At 46.4% G+C, this 19,700-nt stretch overlaps 1 protein-coding gene across 2 annotated transcripts in view; it reads right to left on the bottom strand.

Annotated features, from left to right (window-relative positions):
- Positions 1–19,700, bottom strand: part of FARP1 (FERM, ARH/RhoGEF and pleckstrin domain protein 1) — a 293,219-nt gene that overhangs the window by 31,311 nt on the left and 242,208 nt on the right. For both annotated transcript variants that reach the window (XM_068526857.1, XM_068526858.1), the window contains exons 14-16: positions 15,254–15,435; positions 13,953–14,042; positions 12,761–12,894 (exon numbers count right to left, since the gene is read on the bottom strand). In XM_068526857.1, coding sequence (XP_068382958.1) covers positions 12,761–12,894; positions 13,953–14,042; positions 15,254–15,435 — 406 coding nt within the window. The remainder of the gene's footprint in view (positions 1–12,760; positions 12,895–13,952; positions 14,043–15,253; positions 15,436–19,700) is intronic.

Here is a 19,700-nt window from a genome sequence, read left to right as displayed (position 1 = left end):
CGCAGTGGTTGAGAATCTGCCTGCCAATGCAGGGGGACACGGGTTCGAGCCCTGGTCTGGGAAGATCCCACATGCCACGGAGCAACTAGGCCCGTGAGCCACAACTACTGAGCCTGCGCGTCTGGAGCCTGTGCTCCGCAACAAGAGAGGCCGCGACAGTGAGAGGCCCGCGCACCGCGATGAAGAGTGGCCCCCGCTTGCCGCAACTAGAGAAAGCCCTCGCACAGAAACGAAGACCCAACACAGCCAAAAATAAATAAATAAATCAAAAAAAAAAAAAAAAAAAAGAATCCGCCTGCCAGTGCCGGGGACACGGGTTCGAGTCCTGGCCCGGGAAGATCCCACACGCCGCAGAGCAACTCAGCCCGTGTGCCACAACTGCTGAGCCTGCGCTCTACAGCCCGCGAGCCACAACTACTGAAGCCCATATGCCACAACTACTGAATCCCGCGTGCCTAGAGCCCGTGCTCTGCAACAAGAGAAGCCACCGCAATGAGAAGCCCGCACACCACAACGAAGAGTAGCCCCCGCTCGCCACAACTAGAGAAAGCCTGCGCACAGCAACGAAGACCCAATGCAGCCAAAAAATAAAAACAAATTATAAAATAAATAAATCTATTAAAAAAAATAAGCGGGGTGTGGTCCTCCCTAGCTTTACACTGAACAACTTCTGGCAAGGCACTTCCCTTTCAGAGCCTTATTTTCCATAGGCATAAAGATGGGGATAGGCCCACCAGACTGTTTGGATTGTCAAAGGAGACAATTTAAGGGAAAATGCTTTAAAAGATACTGTAGACGTGCAAGGTGTTTTACCGTATACATATCTATGGTCTTTTTTTTTTTTTTTTTTTTTAACACCTCTAGAATACTGTTGGTTTCTGTTCTGGAAAAGGGTCAGATGCCCAACGGTCTCTTGGCATGAGTAGAAAACAGAACAGGAGCTCTGGAGCTCTGCCCGGGCTCTGCTTCCAAGTCTTTTCAGGCTGCTTCTGGCTGCCTCCTCGGTGCAGGGCACAGGGAGAGATGTAACTGGAACACAAGCTCTCAAAGCACGGGAACCGTGGCCTGTTTGGTTCACTGAACGCTGAGAACGGTGCCTAATACACAGTAAGGGCACAGTAAATATTTGCTGAACAAATGAAAAGTGACCATCTCGCCATAAAAACTCTTAGATTAGAAAAAATTCAAATCCATCTTCTCAGACTCTAGACCCAAGGCGATACTTCTGCAGACAAAGTCACCATAGGGCGAGCACTGACCAGATGCCATGAGCTTCCTGCCACTTCCGAGAGGAGGACAAACACCACGGGAGAGCACTTGGGGCAGAAGGGCCAGCAGCGCTGATCTCCCGGAGCCAGAGCGGGACGGAAGGACACAATTCTGGAGACCAGGGTGCTGGATGGGGCTCTGCCGGCTTCTGCCGTGTGGCCAAGGGCAAGCTGTGCTCTCATCCTCTCCTCTGAAGAATGAGGAGTCATGGCAGATGCTGTCCCAGCCCCCTTCCAGGTGTTTAAAACTCTGTGCTTCGACAACACAGCTTCAAAGACACCAACTACGGATCAGCTCAGACCTAAGTCCAAGTCATGCCTCTGTCACTTAAGAGCTGTGTGGTCATCAGCAAGGAGTTTCACCTCTCTGAGCCTCATTTTCCCAATCATAAAATGGGAAAAACAACACCTACACCCGGGGAAATTCTTTTTCACCAAGGATCGGCAAGCTTTTTCTGTAAAGAGCCAGATAGTAAGTATTGTAGGCTTTGCAGGCCATCCGAGCTCTGTCCCAACTACTCAACTCTGCTGATGGAGCACCAAAGCAGCCGCAGACAATAGGGAAAAGGACGGGCACAGCTGTGTTCTAAATAAAACTTTATTAACACACACAGGGGGCAGAGCAGATCTGGCCACGGGCTGTAGTTTGCCAACCCCTGATTTTGAAGATCACGTGGGAAAAGCAGAGTGGTCATTTTACTTTGACTAATAATGCCAACCTGGCAATGGTATAAGGTACATGAAGAGTTTGCACGTAATAAGTGCTCACTAATGGAAGTTTATTATTAATATTAATGCCGCAAACATTGCATTGTGAATACTGGTTTTCTACGTGTAAAAGCACTACATCCATCCTCACCTGCCAGGCCTCCTTCTGCTTTGAGTCTTTGAAACATAACAACAGACAAATTTAATAATCTTCAAGATTTGCCCCGGAGGAAACCAAGACATTTTCATGAATTTGATTTGTGAGTATTTTGAGCAACTATTGTGTGGTGGCCCCTGTGTTTGGTGTAATGACTACTATTCATTCTTTTTTTTTTTAAATACAATTTTTAAAGCTTACACTCCATTTACAGTTATTACCAAATATTTGGCTATATTCCCCGTGTTATACAATACATCCCTGTAGCCTATCTTACACCCAATAGTTTGTACCTCCCAATGCTGTGAAAAAGTACTTTCTATGATGATGGAAATGTCTTTTATGTCTGCTGTCCAATACGTAGCCACTAGCCGCATGGGACTCATAGCCCTTGAAATGTGGCTCGTGTTACTGAGAAACGGAATTTTTAATTTAAATTATTTTAAACAAACCGCTCCAAGTGGCTAGTGGCTACCGCATGGGACAGTGCAGCTTTAGATGTCCTCGTTTATCCTTGTCTTACATTGTTTTCCATTTGTGAACTGTCTCAGAATCTGTGTGGAAGATGAGGCATAAAAGGATTTAAAACCACAACAAAAAATGAGCCTTAGCAAGCGTTGTGATGCAGTCTACCAACGAGAAGTCATACATTCGTTCGGACAGGCAAATATCACCCGGAGTTCCACCCTAGTCTAAGTGACACAGGAATAGCTCCCCCCCTCCCCCGAGGAAACGACCGTCCCGGCAGATGCTAAGACGTGCGCGTCAGGAGCTGAGCTTCCAGGTGAACCGTGAGGGGCGGGCGACCAGTAACTGTGTCGGGAAGTCAGAGGAGGAGAGACGGAGGTTAGTGGGGAAGGAGGGAGGGAGGAATCACGGCTTCTGAACCGGGCTAAGTCAATTTCACAGGTGGAAAAATCAATGCGGTTAATCGACTTTGCTGGATTCAAGAGTGACTCAGGATTCCTGACATGAGGGGTCGTCACCCTAACTTCCCGCTCATGACAAGACTCATGACGGCTGGAACGCTGGGAGCACATCAAGCCTGCGAGGCAGTGGGATTCAACATCAGACAAGGACGTTCCAAGAGACAAGGCACCGCAGCTGATTTTACTCTAAAAGAGTAAAGTTGTCATTGCCGGCAGTGAACGCACCATGGTTAAGACAGGAGCCCGCCGCCCGTAAGAATTATCCAGCCATGAAGAAAGCGTGTGGGGCGGGAATGATTACTCCGTGAAATAATTACAGGGGTTCTCCGCAGTCAACCTTGACAAATATTTTGATCTTGGGCAACAACAAAATAACATAGAAATCAGAGCCTTTCCTTATGTGGATGTGGGAAACGGTCCATAGACATCAACTTTGGGGGGAACCAAAGCGTTCATTTCACATAAACTACCTGCAGGGGCAAAGCCAGCCTGAGCTGCACGGTGTGGCAGGAACCGTCAGCCACTGGCGACCTCTCAAAAGTATGGTGGCCAGGGTCCGGTCCATCCTCGGTGATCCAGAGATGAAGCGTGGGGGGCAGACTCTCCGGGTTGAAGGGAGGGAAGGGGGGGGGGGGCGTGTGCACGTGTGTTTCTCCGGGTTGAAAGCGGGGGGAGGCGTGTGCACGCGTGTGGCACAGGCATGTGCTGCTGCCTCAACCACAACAGGATGCTGTCCTCTTGAGAGAGGATGCCGTGAGAAACTGCTCTGACTGAAGGGCGAGCCAGCTGCTGCCTTTGGGAGTGGTGGCCACTGCGGCCCCCAGGGGCTGGCAAAAAGAACAGGGTCTCTGCCCACCCTGCTTACAGGACCCTCAGGCGTACAAGCTCATGACAACAGGTTGTCCAGTCACAGGGCTGCTTTCTACATTTCCCATAATGATCCCAAGTTCAAACACAGGTCAGAGAAGACAGTGTGTTAATTAACATCAAAGGTCTGCACCTCAGGATAAAAGCACAGCATCTGACCAGCTGGGATGATCGCTCACTGCACCCCTCACAGGGTCACTTAAGAAAGGTAAAAGAGCCTGTTTTTACTTCCCTACCTGTTTAAAATAAAGCCCACGGACCTCACAGAGCTGTAGGGCCACGAAGGGAAACAATAACGGGAGATGAAAAGAGCCTCCAAGAATGAAGAAGATGCCGAGAAGCGAGACTTGGCACGGTGAGGACCGCCTTCAGATGGAAAGGCACCTGGACAGGTAAGCCCCGCCCGCCCTCAACAGCGTTCTGAATCAGTAAGATGACAAGAGCTGAGCTCTCAGCTTAGGTACCATTTTAGCTTTAAACTGAGGTCTTATGTTCAATTTAACCCATCAAGGCCTGGCTGCGAAGGCTGACTGGGTCCGAATGGAGGCAATTCAATCAGCAGACGCACCTGCCACCCTCCGTGAGGTGCCAGTAAGTTAATTCAGGGAAGCACTTGGCAGTGCCCACAGAGAACCCACAGGCGTGGTGGCCCTCGTGTGCAAGGCACTGTTTTGAAGCCTCTGGTCTTATCCTGCACTGGATTCCCTGTGACTTTCTTTTTTCTATTTTAAAAAAGTTGTGGCTATATATATATAACCTAGCATTTCCCTTCGAAACTATTTTTTAGGTGTACAGCTCAGTGGCATCAAGTACAGTCATACTGCTGTGTAACCACCAGCACCGGGCTTCTCTAGAACTTCTTCATCTTTCCAAACTGAGATTCCATATCCCCTGAACACTAACCCCCCATTTCCCTCTACCCAGCCCCTGGCAGCCACCATTCCCTTTTCCATCTCCACGAATTGACTACTCCAGGTGCCTCATAGGATTGGAATCATATAGTATTTGTCCTGGCTTTTACTTCACTTAGTATAACGCCTTTAAGGTTCATCCACGTTGCAGCAGGTGTCAGACTGTCCTTCCTTCTAAAGGCTGAATAATATTCCATTGCATAGATTGATCACATTGGGTTTATGCACTCACGTGTCAATGGCCATTAGGTTGTTTCTACCTTTTGGCTGTTGTGAATAATGCTGTTATGAACACGGATGTACAAGTTATCTGTTTTGAGTTCTTTCTTTCAAATCTTTTGAGTACATACCTAAGAGTGGAACTCCTGGATCATATGGTAATTCTGTATTTACTTTTTTGAGGAATCCCTACGCTTTTCTCTCAATGATACCCAGAGCAGGTAGGATGATGAGAAAAATATTCTATTCACTTTTGTTCTATGATGGTTCACTGGTGCTTCTTTCTGTAAAGATGTTCCACTTTTGGGGGCGGATACAGTCTTCTCACCCATTCAGTCATTTCCACTCCACTTCAAGCTCAGCCACGGTGAGACAGAACCACTCCACCAGGGAAACACTCCTCATCATAGCCTGCAAGATTGCCACAGCCCTGGGAGAGGAGCCTCCTTTCTGCTCTGGATGGACACCCGATCCCTCATGGACACCGTCCTGTCTCTCCTCCCCATAGAAGCCCCCAGCAACCTGAGGCTGCACCTGCACCCTGGGGAACCTCAAACCATCTCTGCCCCCTGAGCATCACTCTCCAAACCAAGCTCCCCTCTGGCACCCTCCACCCCCGCCCTCTTATTCTTTTTTCAAATCTCTGGTGGCTTCTCCAGCTTCCTTTGCTGGCTCTTGCTCTGCCATAAGCCATGATTATAGAAAGTTGCCCCCCAAAGTGTATTCAACAAGATTCTGTCCCTGGCTCTCTTTTGTCTCAACATTCTCTTCCTTAAAGATTTGATTCTTCTTGTGGATAATTTGCACATCTACACCACTGCGTCTGATTTCTTTCCCAAGTCGGAGACTGGCGTTTCCAACTGCCCGTATGGCTTCATTACTGACCCCCTCGAAATTGATGTGCCCCAAAGCAAGCTCCTCTTCCCTCCACTTTACTTGCTTTTTCCCTTTCTTCTTCAATGTTGCTCTTAATTTCACGACCATCCTCCCAGTTAGCCAGGCTCAAAGCTCCGGGGACCTCCCCTTCGCTTCTCCTTTGTTCCACGAGCCCTGAGACTTGGTGAATTTCCACATGGGGGTCTTTCCAGCCCTCTTGGCTGAACTTCTGCTCTCCTACCAAGCGACGGCGCTACCTCAAGCTTCTTCTAAAAAAAAAAAACCCAGCTGATCCTTCTTCGAAGCTGTGTGCCCACAGCCAACGCCAAGTGCCTCCTTGCATGCCCCTCCTCGGGTCCCAGCTCCCTGCCAGCTGTCAGCCGAGTTCCGTCCCCAGCAGAACCCACCAAGACGCACTGTTCCAGGGCAGGTCTGCATCCTTCCCTGGGGAATTGACTTGGCCAGTTTGTCCTCAGCGCCTGTCAGTCATTTCAGGGCTGGAATCTGGGGCTCCTGCCCAAAGACCAAAGATCTTTAGTGGCTTCCTCTGAATGCATTTGAACAGCTGAGTCAAATGTCCTTGCTTTCAAAAGGAAAAGCATCCTGCATGTTTTCAGAAGTCACCGAACCTGTTCTGTTTCCTTGTTTTTGAAGAAACAGGGCAACTTGGGCTTGGGCCAGAATGAAAACGGTCCAGCCTCTTCTCAGGTGTGTTGACTTAGGAGAATGCACCATTTGGACAGGGGCAGGTGTGTTTACTCAGCCGGGGTCCAGTCTAATCATTTGGGAAAACTTCCTGGTAATTTTTTCCCACTGCTGATGGAAGTATTTGACAACCTAACTTAGGCCTGCAAAGAAAGGCATGGTGGCTGTGATATTTAAGCCCCAAATCTAGGGGACCTTGAGGTGCACTGTAAACTTTAGACTTTTTTCTATTAACAATAATTAAAAATATTATTACTGAATAAAGTCTGGAGTTTAGTGGATAATAATGTAGTGTTAAAAGAGAAAGGACAGATCCAAAGTGGGGTTACTTGGGTTAAAACCAAGACCTAATACCTAACCTAACTGCAGTTACAACCTCCCCCAGGAATGTCATCCTAGCCAGTCAGCCAGGAATTTTCCGGTCAGCACCAATGAGGTCATCTGTCACGTGGGCCCTCTCAATCCCCAAACGAAGATGAGGTCACCTGTCACACAGACCCCTTCTGTCCCCCAGGTAGGTTACCTACGTCCAAAATAATGTTTTTTGTTTATTCCTTGTTTTGTCTTTAAAGACCATTCCCTTCCTGGAGCTCCTTGGAGCTCCTCTCTACTAGCTAGATGGAATGTTGCCCATTCATGAATCATCTAATAAAGCCAATCAGACCTTTAAAATTTACTCACTCAAATTTTGCTTTTTAATAGAACCAACACTGGTTTCTTAGTTTTGACGAATGTGCCCAGTGATATAAGAAGTTGACGTCAGCCAGGAGGGTAGGGCAGAGGAGTGTGCAGAAATTCTATTCTCATGGCAACTTTTCTCTAAATCTAAGATTTTGACTTATAGAAGTTTACATTAAAAAATGGTCTGGGGACTTCTCTGGTGGTCCAGTGGGTAAGACTCCACGCTCCCAATGCAGGGGGCCCAGGTTCGATCCCTGTTCGGGGAACTAGGTGCTGCATACCGCAACTAAGAGTCTGCATGCTGCAACTGAGATCTGGCGCAGCCAAAATGAATGAGTGAATGAATGAATAAGTATTAAAAAATTTTTAAAAATGGATAAAAAAATATTAAAAAAATAAAAAATGGTCCGTCTTCCCCACCTTTTTCTGTGTGGGACAGGACACCAAGCCCTTTACAGACACTGTCCCATTTAGTTGGTGTGATGGCCCTGTGAAGTGGAGACCGCACCCCACACCTTACAGGTGAGGAAACGAGGCCGTGCAAGGCCACGGACAGCTGGATGTGGACCTCAGGTGGCGTGATGGAGGATGCAGGCACAGCCATCCCACGCCACGTGAGCCAGGCCATGTCTCCCATCTCAGAGTATCAATACACACACACACACACACACACACACACACACGAGTCTGTCTGTCAATAACCCAGAGCAAACTCCTTTCTTAATAAACTCCATGTGATCCATTCTTCTCATTGAACATATTTGCTCATGGGTTGCCTCTCCTGTGTGGGCATTAATGGCCCACGTGTCCTCCAAGACAGAACTGGCCAGTGACGCCCTCTGCCCACACTGGACATGGCCCACTCATCCACGAGAGGGCCTGGCCTTCCTTGCCCCCCGAGCCTGCCCCCTCCTCTGAGAATGCAAGTCCCCAGCGGGCAAAGCCTGACACTCAGCAGCTCACTCCCCCACCCACCCACCCGGCTCACCCATGCACTCATTCATTCACTCATTCAGTCATTGCTTATAGAAGAAACAAGAGTTATAAGCCAAATGCAAACCAAGGCATCAGAGAATCTTCGGTTTGTCACAGGCAGTCTACATCAGTTGTTTCAGAAAAGTCATTCGTCACGGTCATCTCAAGAAGCAATTTAAAATGTAAATTTCTGGGTCTGACCCCAACGTTCTAATTAAGGAGGACCAGGTGGGGCCTGGCAGTCTGTATTTTTTCAAAACTTCCCTGGCCCATCAACCCCAGGTGACCCTGATGCCCTGCCAGGTTTGGGGTTTCGCCCAATAGATAAGTACCTTCTGGAAATGGGCAACCTCAGCTCAAGAAACCCCGAGGTAGAGGAGCTCATTACCTCGTAGGGCAGCCTCTCATCGCCAAGCTGCACTTACTGTGAGGAAAGCTTTTTCTATACTCGGACACAAGGCGCCTCTTTGGAAGTTCACTCCTTTGTTTAAATTTTGTCCTCTGGTACAATTAAGATGACGCCGACGCCCTCTTTCATACCACCAGCCTGAAAAGGGCCATCCTGTTTTCCAAAATCTTCTCCCTTTTAGGCCAAATGCCCATACTTCCAACAATTTTTTTTAAAATGAAATGCATTCTACTATTATCCCATTTCAAACGTGAAACTCAGAATTGGGTACGGTATTCTGACGGAGCTCAGAGCCTTCGAGTTTCAAGGGGCAATCCTTTCCCATGCTCTGGTCTCCTTCGAATGAGGCAGAGTCTATGGAAGAGGTTCTTGACCTTGGCTGCACGCGTTCTTGACCTTGGCTGCACGCTGGAATAATCACCTGGGAAGCTTTAGGAACTACTGATGCTTAGGGCCTACCTCTCAGAGATTCTGATACAACCGTCTGGGGCTCTGCCCGGTTATCAAGCTTTTTTTTTTCTAAAGGTTCTAGGTGATTTTAATGAGCAGCCAATGTTGAGAGCTACAGATACAACAGACGTTGATCTCTCTCTGTGTTATTCTATTGGCTCACACTAAACTCATCACACTCAACCTTTTGCCTTGAATCCCTGCCGAGGCAGGTCTTCCTCATCATGCCCTTGAGGAACTGATTAGCTGAACTTAATGGCAGGCTTTTACAATGACTCCCAATAAACGTCATCAGTTTGGTGTGCGTCCACTGTTGTAAGGCTATTGAAGGTCAAGTCAATTGAGCTGCATATTGACTATCTGCTCTCTCTTTAGCTTTGAGTCTTTAACATGCTTCTGGTATCTTCATGGAAAACATGAATAAAATTGTAGATCTCTGAACGACACTCTACTGAAAATTCTATGGGAAATAAATGACAGCAAGTGCTTTTTAAGCAACTGGATATTCTTTCACAGATAAGGGCTAAAGATCTATGGTCAGAGATAAGTCCAGGAGCATGGCGTCATTCCTAGAATGAAATGTTTCATACAGCTCTCCAAAGTTCTCTGGTGGCAGTGGTAGGTAGTTAGTCAGACACGAGCAGGTCCCTGCCCCGTCCCGGATGAGGATCATCTTTCCCTCCCCCATCTGGACACTGGTAATCAGAACATGCCCAGAGGTCCTCCCTCTTGTGGTCAAGGACCACCGCTAAGTTTCCAGCCTTATCAGGACCAAGCAAGATAAAACTGCCAGAACAGGTTGGTGCAGGCACACCAAGACCCAAAAGGTGACTCAGAGAGACAGGGTGGGGTTCGTTATGCTGTAATTATAATAAATTAGCATTGCAGTTTTTGTTCCTCCCCACCCCCCCCCCCCCCCCCCCCCCCCCGTGTTTCACTTGGGTGCTTATGGGTAAGCACCTGCACACTAAGGGAGAAGTAATATAACCTAAAGCTGTCAATCAACTTGTCAGTCAAATGACGCAGGACACAGGGAGGGACCACTACTCTAAAAAACCCAACCCTACCCCCCTTGTGGGACTGCTTCTGGATTCCAGACAGCCGGCTCTTGTCCTTTCTCAGGAGCACACTTTTGCTTTGTTTAACAAAACTCTTGTTACTTAAAACTGCTCTATGTCTCTCGTCTGAATTCTTTCCCTTGAGAGGACAAGAACCAAGGAAACGGCTGTTCTGCCAGTGACAGCAGCAGCTAGCGCAAGCCCCCATGCTGGGCTGCCAGGGTGCTGCCGGCGGAGGACATCTCCTGTGTGTGACTGCCCCAGTCTTATTTATTTTATTTTTAAAAATTTATTTATTTATTTATTTTTGGCTGCACTGGGTCTTCATTGCTGCATGCGGGCTTTCGCTAGTTGCGGCGAGCGGGGGCTACTCTTCGATGCGGTGCACGGGCTTCTCACTGCAGTGGCTTCTCTTGTTGCGGAGCACAGGCTCTAGGCGTGCGGGCTTCAGCAGCCGTGGCACGTGGGCTCAGCAGTTGTGGCACATAGGTCCTAGAGCACAGGCTCAGTAGTTGTGGCGCACGGGTTTAGTTGCTCTGCGGCATGTGGGATCTTCCCGGACCAGGGCTCGAACCCGTGTCCCCTGCATTGGCAGGCGGATTCTTAACCACTACGCCACCCGGAAGCCCTCCCCAACCTTATTTAAATCAACTGCCATGTGGACCAAAACTGCTCTAGTGATACCATCTCAAGATGCTCTGAGCCTATGGGAAGACTATATGCATACACATCTCACTGGCCAGAAAATGAACTGTTCGTTGGTTTCTCCAGAGCTGGAAGGTCTTTGGCTCCATTATGAAAGCATCATTCAACTTTGTATGAATGAGGAGACGATATGGCAGAACACAATCGAAAGGCTTCCAGTAAATTTTGGGAAGGTAAAGGTAGATTTTGTAGAATATTTTTTTAATTTCAAAAAGTGGTATTTCTCTTGCATTCATAGCACCAAAATAGAGTAAGACTCTAAACTGGCATTTTCAGTCTTTCCCCATCTTCAGTGAAGCTGATTTTGTACCTGTTCTTTCTCAATTCTGGCTGTGCTCTCCTCCCTGGGGCATCTGAGTGAAGTCTCCTACTTCCTTCTATCACAGCAAAGAGAGCTGCACTTGAATTATCTCCAGGTATAAAAAACATACAAAGTCAGACGTCAGAGCACATCTGCTTCACAACACAGGGAGCAGCTCTGCGAACCTGTTAACCGGTGCCTGAATCTCATGCTTGGAATCACCCGGGGCAGGACCACCTCATCCAGGGCTCCTGCAGGCCCTAATGGTCACTAAACACCCCCGAGACCACTTTGAACCAAACTCTCACCTGTAGTGAGGATGGATACAGTATACAGTGGGTTCCATTTCCGCCCGAAACATAGTAGAAAATGTCTGCTATCATCTCCTGGCATTTTTCAAATGCGTGTTTAGTAGATAGACAACTCCTCATGTGTCTACACATGTCTTTAAAAAAAAAACCCCATAAGAATTTTCTATAGGGGACTTCCCTGGTGTCGCAGTGGATAAGACTCCGCGCTCCCAATGCAGGGGGCCTGGGTTCAATCCCAGGGAACTAGATCCCACACGCGTGCCACAACTAAGAGTTCACATGCCACAACTAAGGAGCCCGCCTGCTGCAACTAAGGAGCCCGCCTGCTGCCAACTAAGGAGCCGGCGAGCCGCAACTAAGGAGCCCTGGAGCCACAACTAAGAAGCCCACGCGCCGCAACTAAGGAGCCCACGAGCCACAAGTAAGGGCCGGCGCAACCAAATAAATAAATAAATAATTTTTAGAAAAAGAATTTTCTATAAAAGATTCCACTTTAGGCCAAGGGTACATCAGACTTTGCATTCTATAGTATAGACAATTTTTCCTGAATTTTTGCACTCACATATTAATCTTTTATATGGTATTTAATAAACAGACTTAACGTTATTTTTAGCCAGCCTGCTCTTCCTGGATACTTAGGTCAGTTCCAATCTTTTAATTCTGCCATGGCTATCTTTGCCATTTGTCATTTCACATATTAGAATGTATCCTTAAGATAAATTCCTAGCAGTGGGATTCAAGGTAAAAGTGTATGTGTGTGTGTGTGTGTGTGTGTGTGTGTGTGGTATATGGGGCTCTTATTTTTCTTTATAAACATCGTGAAATACAATACTGAAAGCTACATGAGACGTATAATACTTAAATGACTATAAAGCAAGCGCCAGTAAAATGTTACCAACACGCCTACAAGTCCCTCTTTTGCCTCTACCCTTTATAACCCTCATCATCCTTCCAGAAGAAATTACTCTATTTTGTGGTATTCATTTAATTATCATCAGAAAACATGCATTTTGAAGAACCGCAAGCCAAAGGAAAAAAAAATCCAGGATGAGATCTAACACGTGTAGATTTACTAGGAAATCACTGTAAGCTTGGCTTGGCTGAAGCCAGCTTCTCGCTTTATCTTTGCTCATGGGTGCTGCTTATAAGGAACAACATAAAAATAACATGAGAAACAGAAAGAGAGGGTTGGTGGTGGGAGATAGAACTGTCACACGGGATTGTACTCACCACAGGGCGAGTCGTTGCTCAATTTCCTTGAGAAAATTTGTATGAAATTTGTGCAAAGGTTCAAAATTCGGGAAAATGAGACTTTTCAAGGTTTCGGGCATGGAGTCCTCTTTGCTTACTGTGCTCTGAAACCACTGGGAATAAAAAGAGGACACTCTTAGAGGCGTTAAGGTGAAGGATGAAGGTCTGCAACTCTTCAGAGGTAACGCTGCAGCCCACCACGCGTGGAGGCTAAAGGGCTTTCCTGCCGCGTCTGTAGCATTTCAAGAGCATCAAGGGCTTTCAAGCTTTACTGCTTTCTCTCCTTTCATTAGATGGGGTAAGAAGTACCCATCTCTTCGTTAACCGCTTCCTGCAGTTTGTTACCAATTGACTGTGGAAGTCGGGACAAATCTCTGAAGTGGGCAGATGCTGAAATCAAAACTTCCATTATGGCCAGCTCACTGGGCCATCGCCGAGTTATACCACTTCACGCCCTCTGGTTTAGTCCTTGAGAAACTTCCATCTCTGCTCCTTCGTTGAAATGCTGAGCAGGAGGATGGCTGAACCAGAGAGGTGAAGCCTCTGCCTTCACACACATTACTCATCTCGCTGACCTGAAGTCCAGGTGGGTCCCACAATGATTGCTGAGCACCTGCCCAGTTCACCACGGCTGCCCTAGAGGCACAGAAACCCAACGATTCCAACTGACCTCCAATGGGCTAGGTTCCTTCCCAGAATCCAGGATCATGAAGTCATCTGCCATGCTTTGAATTTGTTTCCAAGACTGAACAGGACTGATTAATACAAGGCAGTCTTTGGGGCAGATTTTGCTGACATGGCTCAATTTATTGGCAAAGATAAAACAAGGCTTCTAATTCGCCTCTGAGGTCTCCCCTCGAGCAAAAATAAAGGGCAAAACATGAAATGTTCTACATCGGTGCAGGCAGACAGTAAAACGTTAAATTTTAAATTTCTCCACTTTAGAAACTTGCTTCCTTTGCACTTAAAAATCACAGTTGTAAAAGCTTTTTAGAGCATATTCCAAATTAAACATACTATTACTGCCTAATTTCTACAACCCAGAACCAGAATTCTTTTAGTTGGAGTCAGAGAACCCAACATTTAATTAGATCCAGCTTGTCTCCTAAAGCTGAGCATCAGTCAAGATAAATTATGTAATCTAAGGCTTTAGGGGAAACGCTACACATACCGAAGTGATGACTTCAAGATCCTTCAGGTACGTTCTCTCAGTGGTGGAGACTTCCTTAGCGATGAAGTACGCTTTGTCAGTTGGGAATCTCTGCAAAACCCATTAAAAGAAAGAAGACATAATAATTTGAGCCTAAAGTCTCTAAGCATGTCCTGATCGTAAGAAAGTCCTAACTAAAGTGATACATTGCTAACTTACGATCTTTGGTTGACTGGTATCAAGGCTAAATAAATAAACTCTTATCATCTATTCTCCTTTTTTGGTGTGAGAGGAACTAGGATAGAAAATGGGTTTCTATGATGAGAAAACTGTCTAGGAATGTTTCCTTCCGTGTAAATACCACCCCGCAGCGAAAGGCCTCGAATGAGTGTGTTAGCTGCCACTGAGGACTATTCATTCAATACTGGGCACCTGAAAATCTAATTAATTAGGATAATAGAGTGGTGCAGGCTTCAAGGAAATGAACCAAACAGAAAGCACAGCAGCCTTTGTCCTGGGCATCGTGGGCTGGTGGTATTGATTTTTAGGAAATGGAAGTGACCTTGTTCATGGGAACACGAAGGGCGCTGATCCAAAGGGACGAGGGTTACAGCAACTAGAGTCCACTGGTTAGGTGGGCAGGCAGCACCGCCCTAGAGCAGGTCTGCCATTGGTTTTGCTTCTCTTTAACCAACAATTAAAAGGAAATCCCTTGTTGTTAACCATCTTGCTTCCTCCCACAAGAGTCCAACCGATTCCACCTCTGGGGATACACACGAAGCAGAGATGAGAACAGATACTTGTACACCCACGTTCCCAGCACATTAAGACGAAATAGCCAAAAGGAGGAAACAACACAGCCGTCCATCAACGGATGGATGAATACACAAAATGTGGTATCCCCATACAATGGAATACTAGTCAACCTAAAAAAGGAAGGAAATTCTGACATGTGCTACCAACGTGGATAAGCCTTGAGGACAATTATGCTGAAGGACATAAACCAATTACACAGGGACAGACACTGTATGATCCCACTTATATGAGGTTAATGCCTGGAGTAGTCAGTTCACAGAGACAGAAAGCAGAACGGTGGTTGCCAGAGGCCGGGCGTGGGGAGATAGCGCTCAACGCGCATGGAGTTTGTTCGGAAGGATGACCGAGTTCTGGAAACAGTGAGGATGGTTACACAACACTGTGAACGCACTTAATGTCACTGAACGGTGTGCTTAAGAATGGTTCACGTGGTAGATTTTATGTTATGTGTATTACTGGAAATTTAAAAAAAAAGATCGACAGGCGAGCGCCTGCCGTCCCCGCACCTTTCTCCGGCCGTCGTCCTCGTCGTCAGTCCGAGGGCCCACCTGGTCATTCAGCAGCGGGCTGACCAAGGGGGAGGCCTGCTTGGCGTCGGGGCTCAGGTTGGGCGACAGGATGGTGTTGATGGCTCCGCCCTGCGAGTTGATGGACAGCTCTGAAAGGTGAGGGCTGCCAGTCAGGGAGCCTGTTTGGGGATGAGAAGTATTAAAGAAAAGAAAAAAACAAAAAAGTAATTCCTTCTGGGACCTGGTGTCCACTTACAGTTTTCACCTAATCAAACCTTTAGAAGCTTGACTACCGTATGGCACACTTACAATGCCCTTCGTGATCTTCTAGTTTTCTCCCTAAGTTGCAGCTGCCTTAATCCTAAAGATACTATTCAGTGGAACAGAGTTATGTCATTAATGATAAGGTGGAGAACTCTGCTCGGAGCATAATTACAATAGTTTAAAAGCATCGTGTATCTGCAAATAGAATCTTCACCTCCTAACTACTGCCTCAGCTTCTAAGAATCACTCGAGAAAGACAGTGTCTATATCACAAGGAGACGTGGGAAGCGACTAGAAAATAGAGCTATTCTAACAGAAGACGAAAGGACTTGGGACACCCAGGACAGACTACATCTTGGAACAATGGGCCACAGCTAGAGAAAGGGGAAAGCAGCCACCTCCCCATTCTACGAAGAACAGAAGCGAGCTTGTTATACCTGGTGATGTCACTCCACGTCTCTCTCACTGTTTGGGACAGAAACACTAGTATCACAATTATAGCAAAGGTGATCATCTAAAAATGCAAAGCTGGAGGTCATTACATTATCACAATTCCCCTTTGTGAGTCAAAAAATGATAGGTAATTAATCATTCCTCTGAGAAGGATACCACAGTAAATAACAGGAAAACGTATAATTACCCGAGTCAGCCAAATGAGATGACGTGCACATGAAACTCTGTGCCAACAGAATTTTGCCAATACCGATACCTCAACCTTTTGAAAGTATTAATAAAATGAGATGTTTCAAAAGCTACTTCTAAACTAAGTGTTTTGCCTAACAGTTTTATAATTCTAAAGCAGATGTGCAAAAACTAGGATTAGGGTAAACAAAGTTCCAGTGGCCTGCAGTCCTGTCAGTTACCATCATAGGGAAAGACGACATAAACGCTTTCTCCATTTTCCAATATGCAGGTTCATGCTCATGGCTACTCAGCACAGCATCAAGGATCTCGATAGGAAAGGGGAAGTGTGGTTTTCCAGGAATCCCCCCATTTTCTGGACCTCTATCCTTTCTCTCTGGATTCATTCATATTCACTCGGAAATTACAAGACAGCTCAGCCTCGAATGAAGCTGATGGAGTTGGGTGACGAACTTGATCCCAGTACGAATGAACCCTGCAGAAGCTGCCAACCAGCCCCCACCCGGTCCCAGGTTGACCAGCTAGCTGTGTCACCTACACACGGGTGAAAAGCCACCACGCCCACAAAAGCAACGGAAAGCAGACATCCTGCCCACTGACTGTTGGTCAGTACAATCATCCCTGAAGAACAAGATTAGAAAATGTCAGGTAAAGTCAGATTCCAGAAGTTCGCATTAAAAAATAATCCCTCCATTTAAATTCCTTGCATTTTCATAGACATCGTTAAAACAAAGTCCTGATGTGAGACAAAGACGCAATCACCCCACACACCACCAGACCCAGTAAAACCCGGAGAAAAAGGCCAGAAATTGCTTCACAAATGTCAATTTTATTGACACTAGTGCACAACCGAATACAATCATTTCGAGAGAATTGGAACTTGTCAAATAGAAATAGTGACAACAATCATAACTACAATTGATTCAAGGTACTACACTACTCTCTTTTAAAAAAAAAAAAAAGAATCACAACAAGAAAAATGTTATCACTACAAAGAGGAATTAGAGAAGAGAAATTCTGGCAGTCTGTCTGGAGATCAAAACATTTCATGCATTTGTGAGTTGCTATTGGAGGGTCACCTTTTATTTGTCCACCATCATCCGGCAAAGCATGGGGGCTTACCTTCAGCTCTCACACTATGCACGAGACCAGGTGAGGCAGTGTAAGTGAGAACATGCTGGGCCTTGAATCTGCAGTGACGTGGGACAGAAAAAGCGTTCGCCTCCTCATTGAAAGAGTTGGAGCCAAGAACGAAAAGCACTTAGAAGGCTAGCTTGAAGGAGGCGTGCAGGCGGGGAAACAGTACCCATTAGTCCCTGGACGGCATCCAGCAGCAGATAAAAAACCAACTGCCACATGGCGAGGGAGAAACTAAGGGTAAACACACTCGAGTTTACAACCATGTCCCCCCTCCAAAGGTCGATAGTTGCCCTAGTGAATTTCCCCGGGGACACTTCAGTTTGGTAGACCTAGCGGGCCAGAAGGGTGAGCTAACAGACCAGGGCTCCGGGAGAGGTGCCACCCTGCCAAGAAGGCAGGAAACATTGCAAAGAAGATAGCAATCTAGAAGACACCCCACTGGAGCACACTGGAGACAGGATTCAGAAAGCGGGACACCGAGAGTGAACCTGATGACAACCACGTTCCTATGCAGAGTCCGGGACAGTTCTGGGTTCAGCTACGTTCTCACTTACGTGGCCTAAAGGTGTGTGTGACACCGAAGTTACGCGTGCAATACACAACCTTGGACGATGACCAAGTTAGGGTAGCCCATTTTCCATTTCCTGAGAGGCTACTTCAACGGGCTTTGTGTCTACTAACGGGGCCCAAGAAGGCCAAGGCGATGAGTGTATTTAAACAGTAAGACCAATAAATCAATAAAGACCAAGCAGCCTGTTCTAGAAATCTATCAGCAATGCTAAGCAAGGGAAAGGTCCCAAACTCTGAGGTTCCATTTACCAATCTGAGCCACATCCTTGGAGAATAGCCTCCTTCCTCCCCTTGCAAGAGAAACTCCTCAAGGCTTTGAAAATTCATAGATGACATATTCCAAACAAAAACAGGTAGCTCATTTACCATTCAACAATCAATGGAATATGCTGACGAGAGTAATTAGTAGAATTTGGCAGCTTGGTAATTAAAATTCTCTTTCGACTTGCAGCCAGTGTGTGACAAGGGTCTGTACAAACTGGTGTCCACGCAGGGCCTGCCCCCGGTCAAGTGTGAAGAGTTGTGTCTGAAAGGTCAATGTCTAAGGTCACAGTTACTAGAGCTACAGGTAACCAATTTTCACTGAAGTCATCCATTTTACAAAAAAAGCAAACAAACATGATGTTACATAAAATGACTCTGCCGGGTTTCTGCAGCCTTATAAAGCTTGTTCCCATCACACAGTCTGTCACCTGCCTTGAAGGCACAGCCCTGGTCAATGAGAAGAAATGGTGACTGGTGCTCACGGCTACTCCATGAACTTATTAATGCCTGGGAATTTGTATCATTTTCCTCCTCTATGACAAATTGACACAAAGGAATTTCTTTCAGCAAGGGGCTCTAGGTAAATAATTTGGGGGGTGGGCAGAATCTTCTAAGAAACCACCTGGATATTAAGGCAATAGGTGGAAAAGAGTCTGAAGAGATTAGAAAAAGATCAGTTACCGCCCTAAAAGTCTGGAAGCTTTTGATTCTTAAGAGAATTTTTTCCTATTTTTAGAAATTGCCCGGCAGGTTTTTAGGCATTCAGCTATATTTCTGGTTAGTAACTTTCAAGTCCCTCACCTCTACCAAAGAATTTCATGACACTCCTCCCTTCCCCCCCACCCCAGATCTCCATGTCCCCGTCCCTACCCTTAATCTGTATCAAGAGGGCTGAGTTTATGTCACTCCCAAGGATTAAACATGCCTTCACTAATGCTACTCTTGAGGGGGTGCATTTCTGGTTAACTGCTTTAAAAAAAATCCTTTTAAATGTACACACTCTCATGGCACCAACAATTATGGAACTTCAAATTAGCACTGCAATATGTATGGATTTCCATTTATCACCCAGCCCAGAAACTGGGTTAGCTGCTCTATCTTTTTAATGTAATATACATTCATAATTCTTCTCTCTGGCTGCACAGGGAAAGTTGGATTTGCAGCTTCACCCAGACTGAGCATGTCTTGACCAGCCCTCCACCAGAGGCACATAAACAGCGGGAACATGGTTTATGATCAAGAAGTCAAACTCACGCCTGCCTTCCGCTCTTGGGACTGGGTACAAGCCGCCTAGTGAGCATCTACTTCCTCTGACTGTACTAAAAAGGCTTAAGAACAAACTCACACAAGCCTGGGGAAAGAGAACTTTCTAATCTGTTTTTCCAGTAATAAAAATGGCATTTCGAATACTTAGTTGTACCTGTCCTGTGTTTTAAACTAGTCAATAAATTGGGAATCCTCATTTTTAATTAGATAAGTGTTATTTTTCCTGTTAAGGAGGGAACCAGAAAACCTGACAACTTTAAAAGTAGTAATCCATAGATTTGGTAAATATTAAAATATC

This window comes from Eschrichtius robustus, chromosome 18 (genome assembly GCF_028021215.1).
Source record: "Eschrichtius robustus isolate mEscRob2 chromosome 18, mEscRob2.pri, whole genome shotgun sequence".
Taxonomy (NCBI): Eukaryota; Metazoa; Chordata; class Mammalia; order Artiodactyla; family Eschrichtiidae; genus Eschrichtius; species Eschrichtius robustus.
This window is presented reverse-complemented; position numbering and strand designations above follow the sequence as displayed.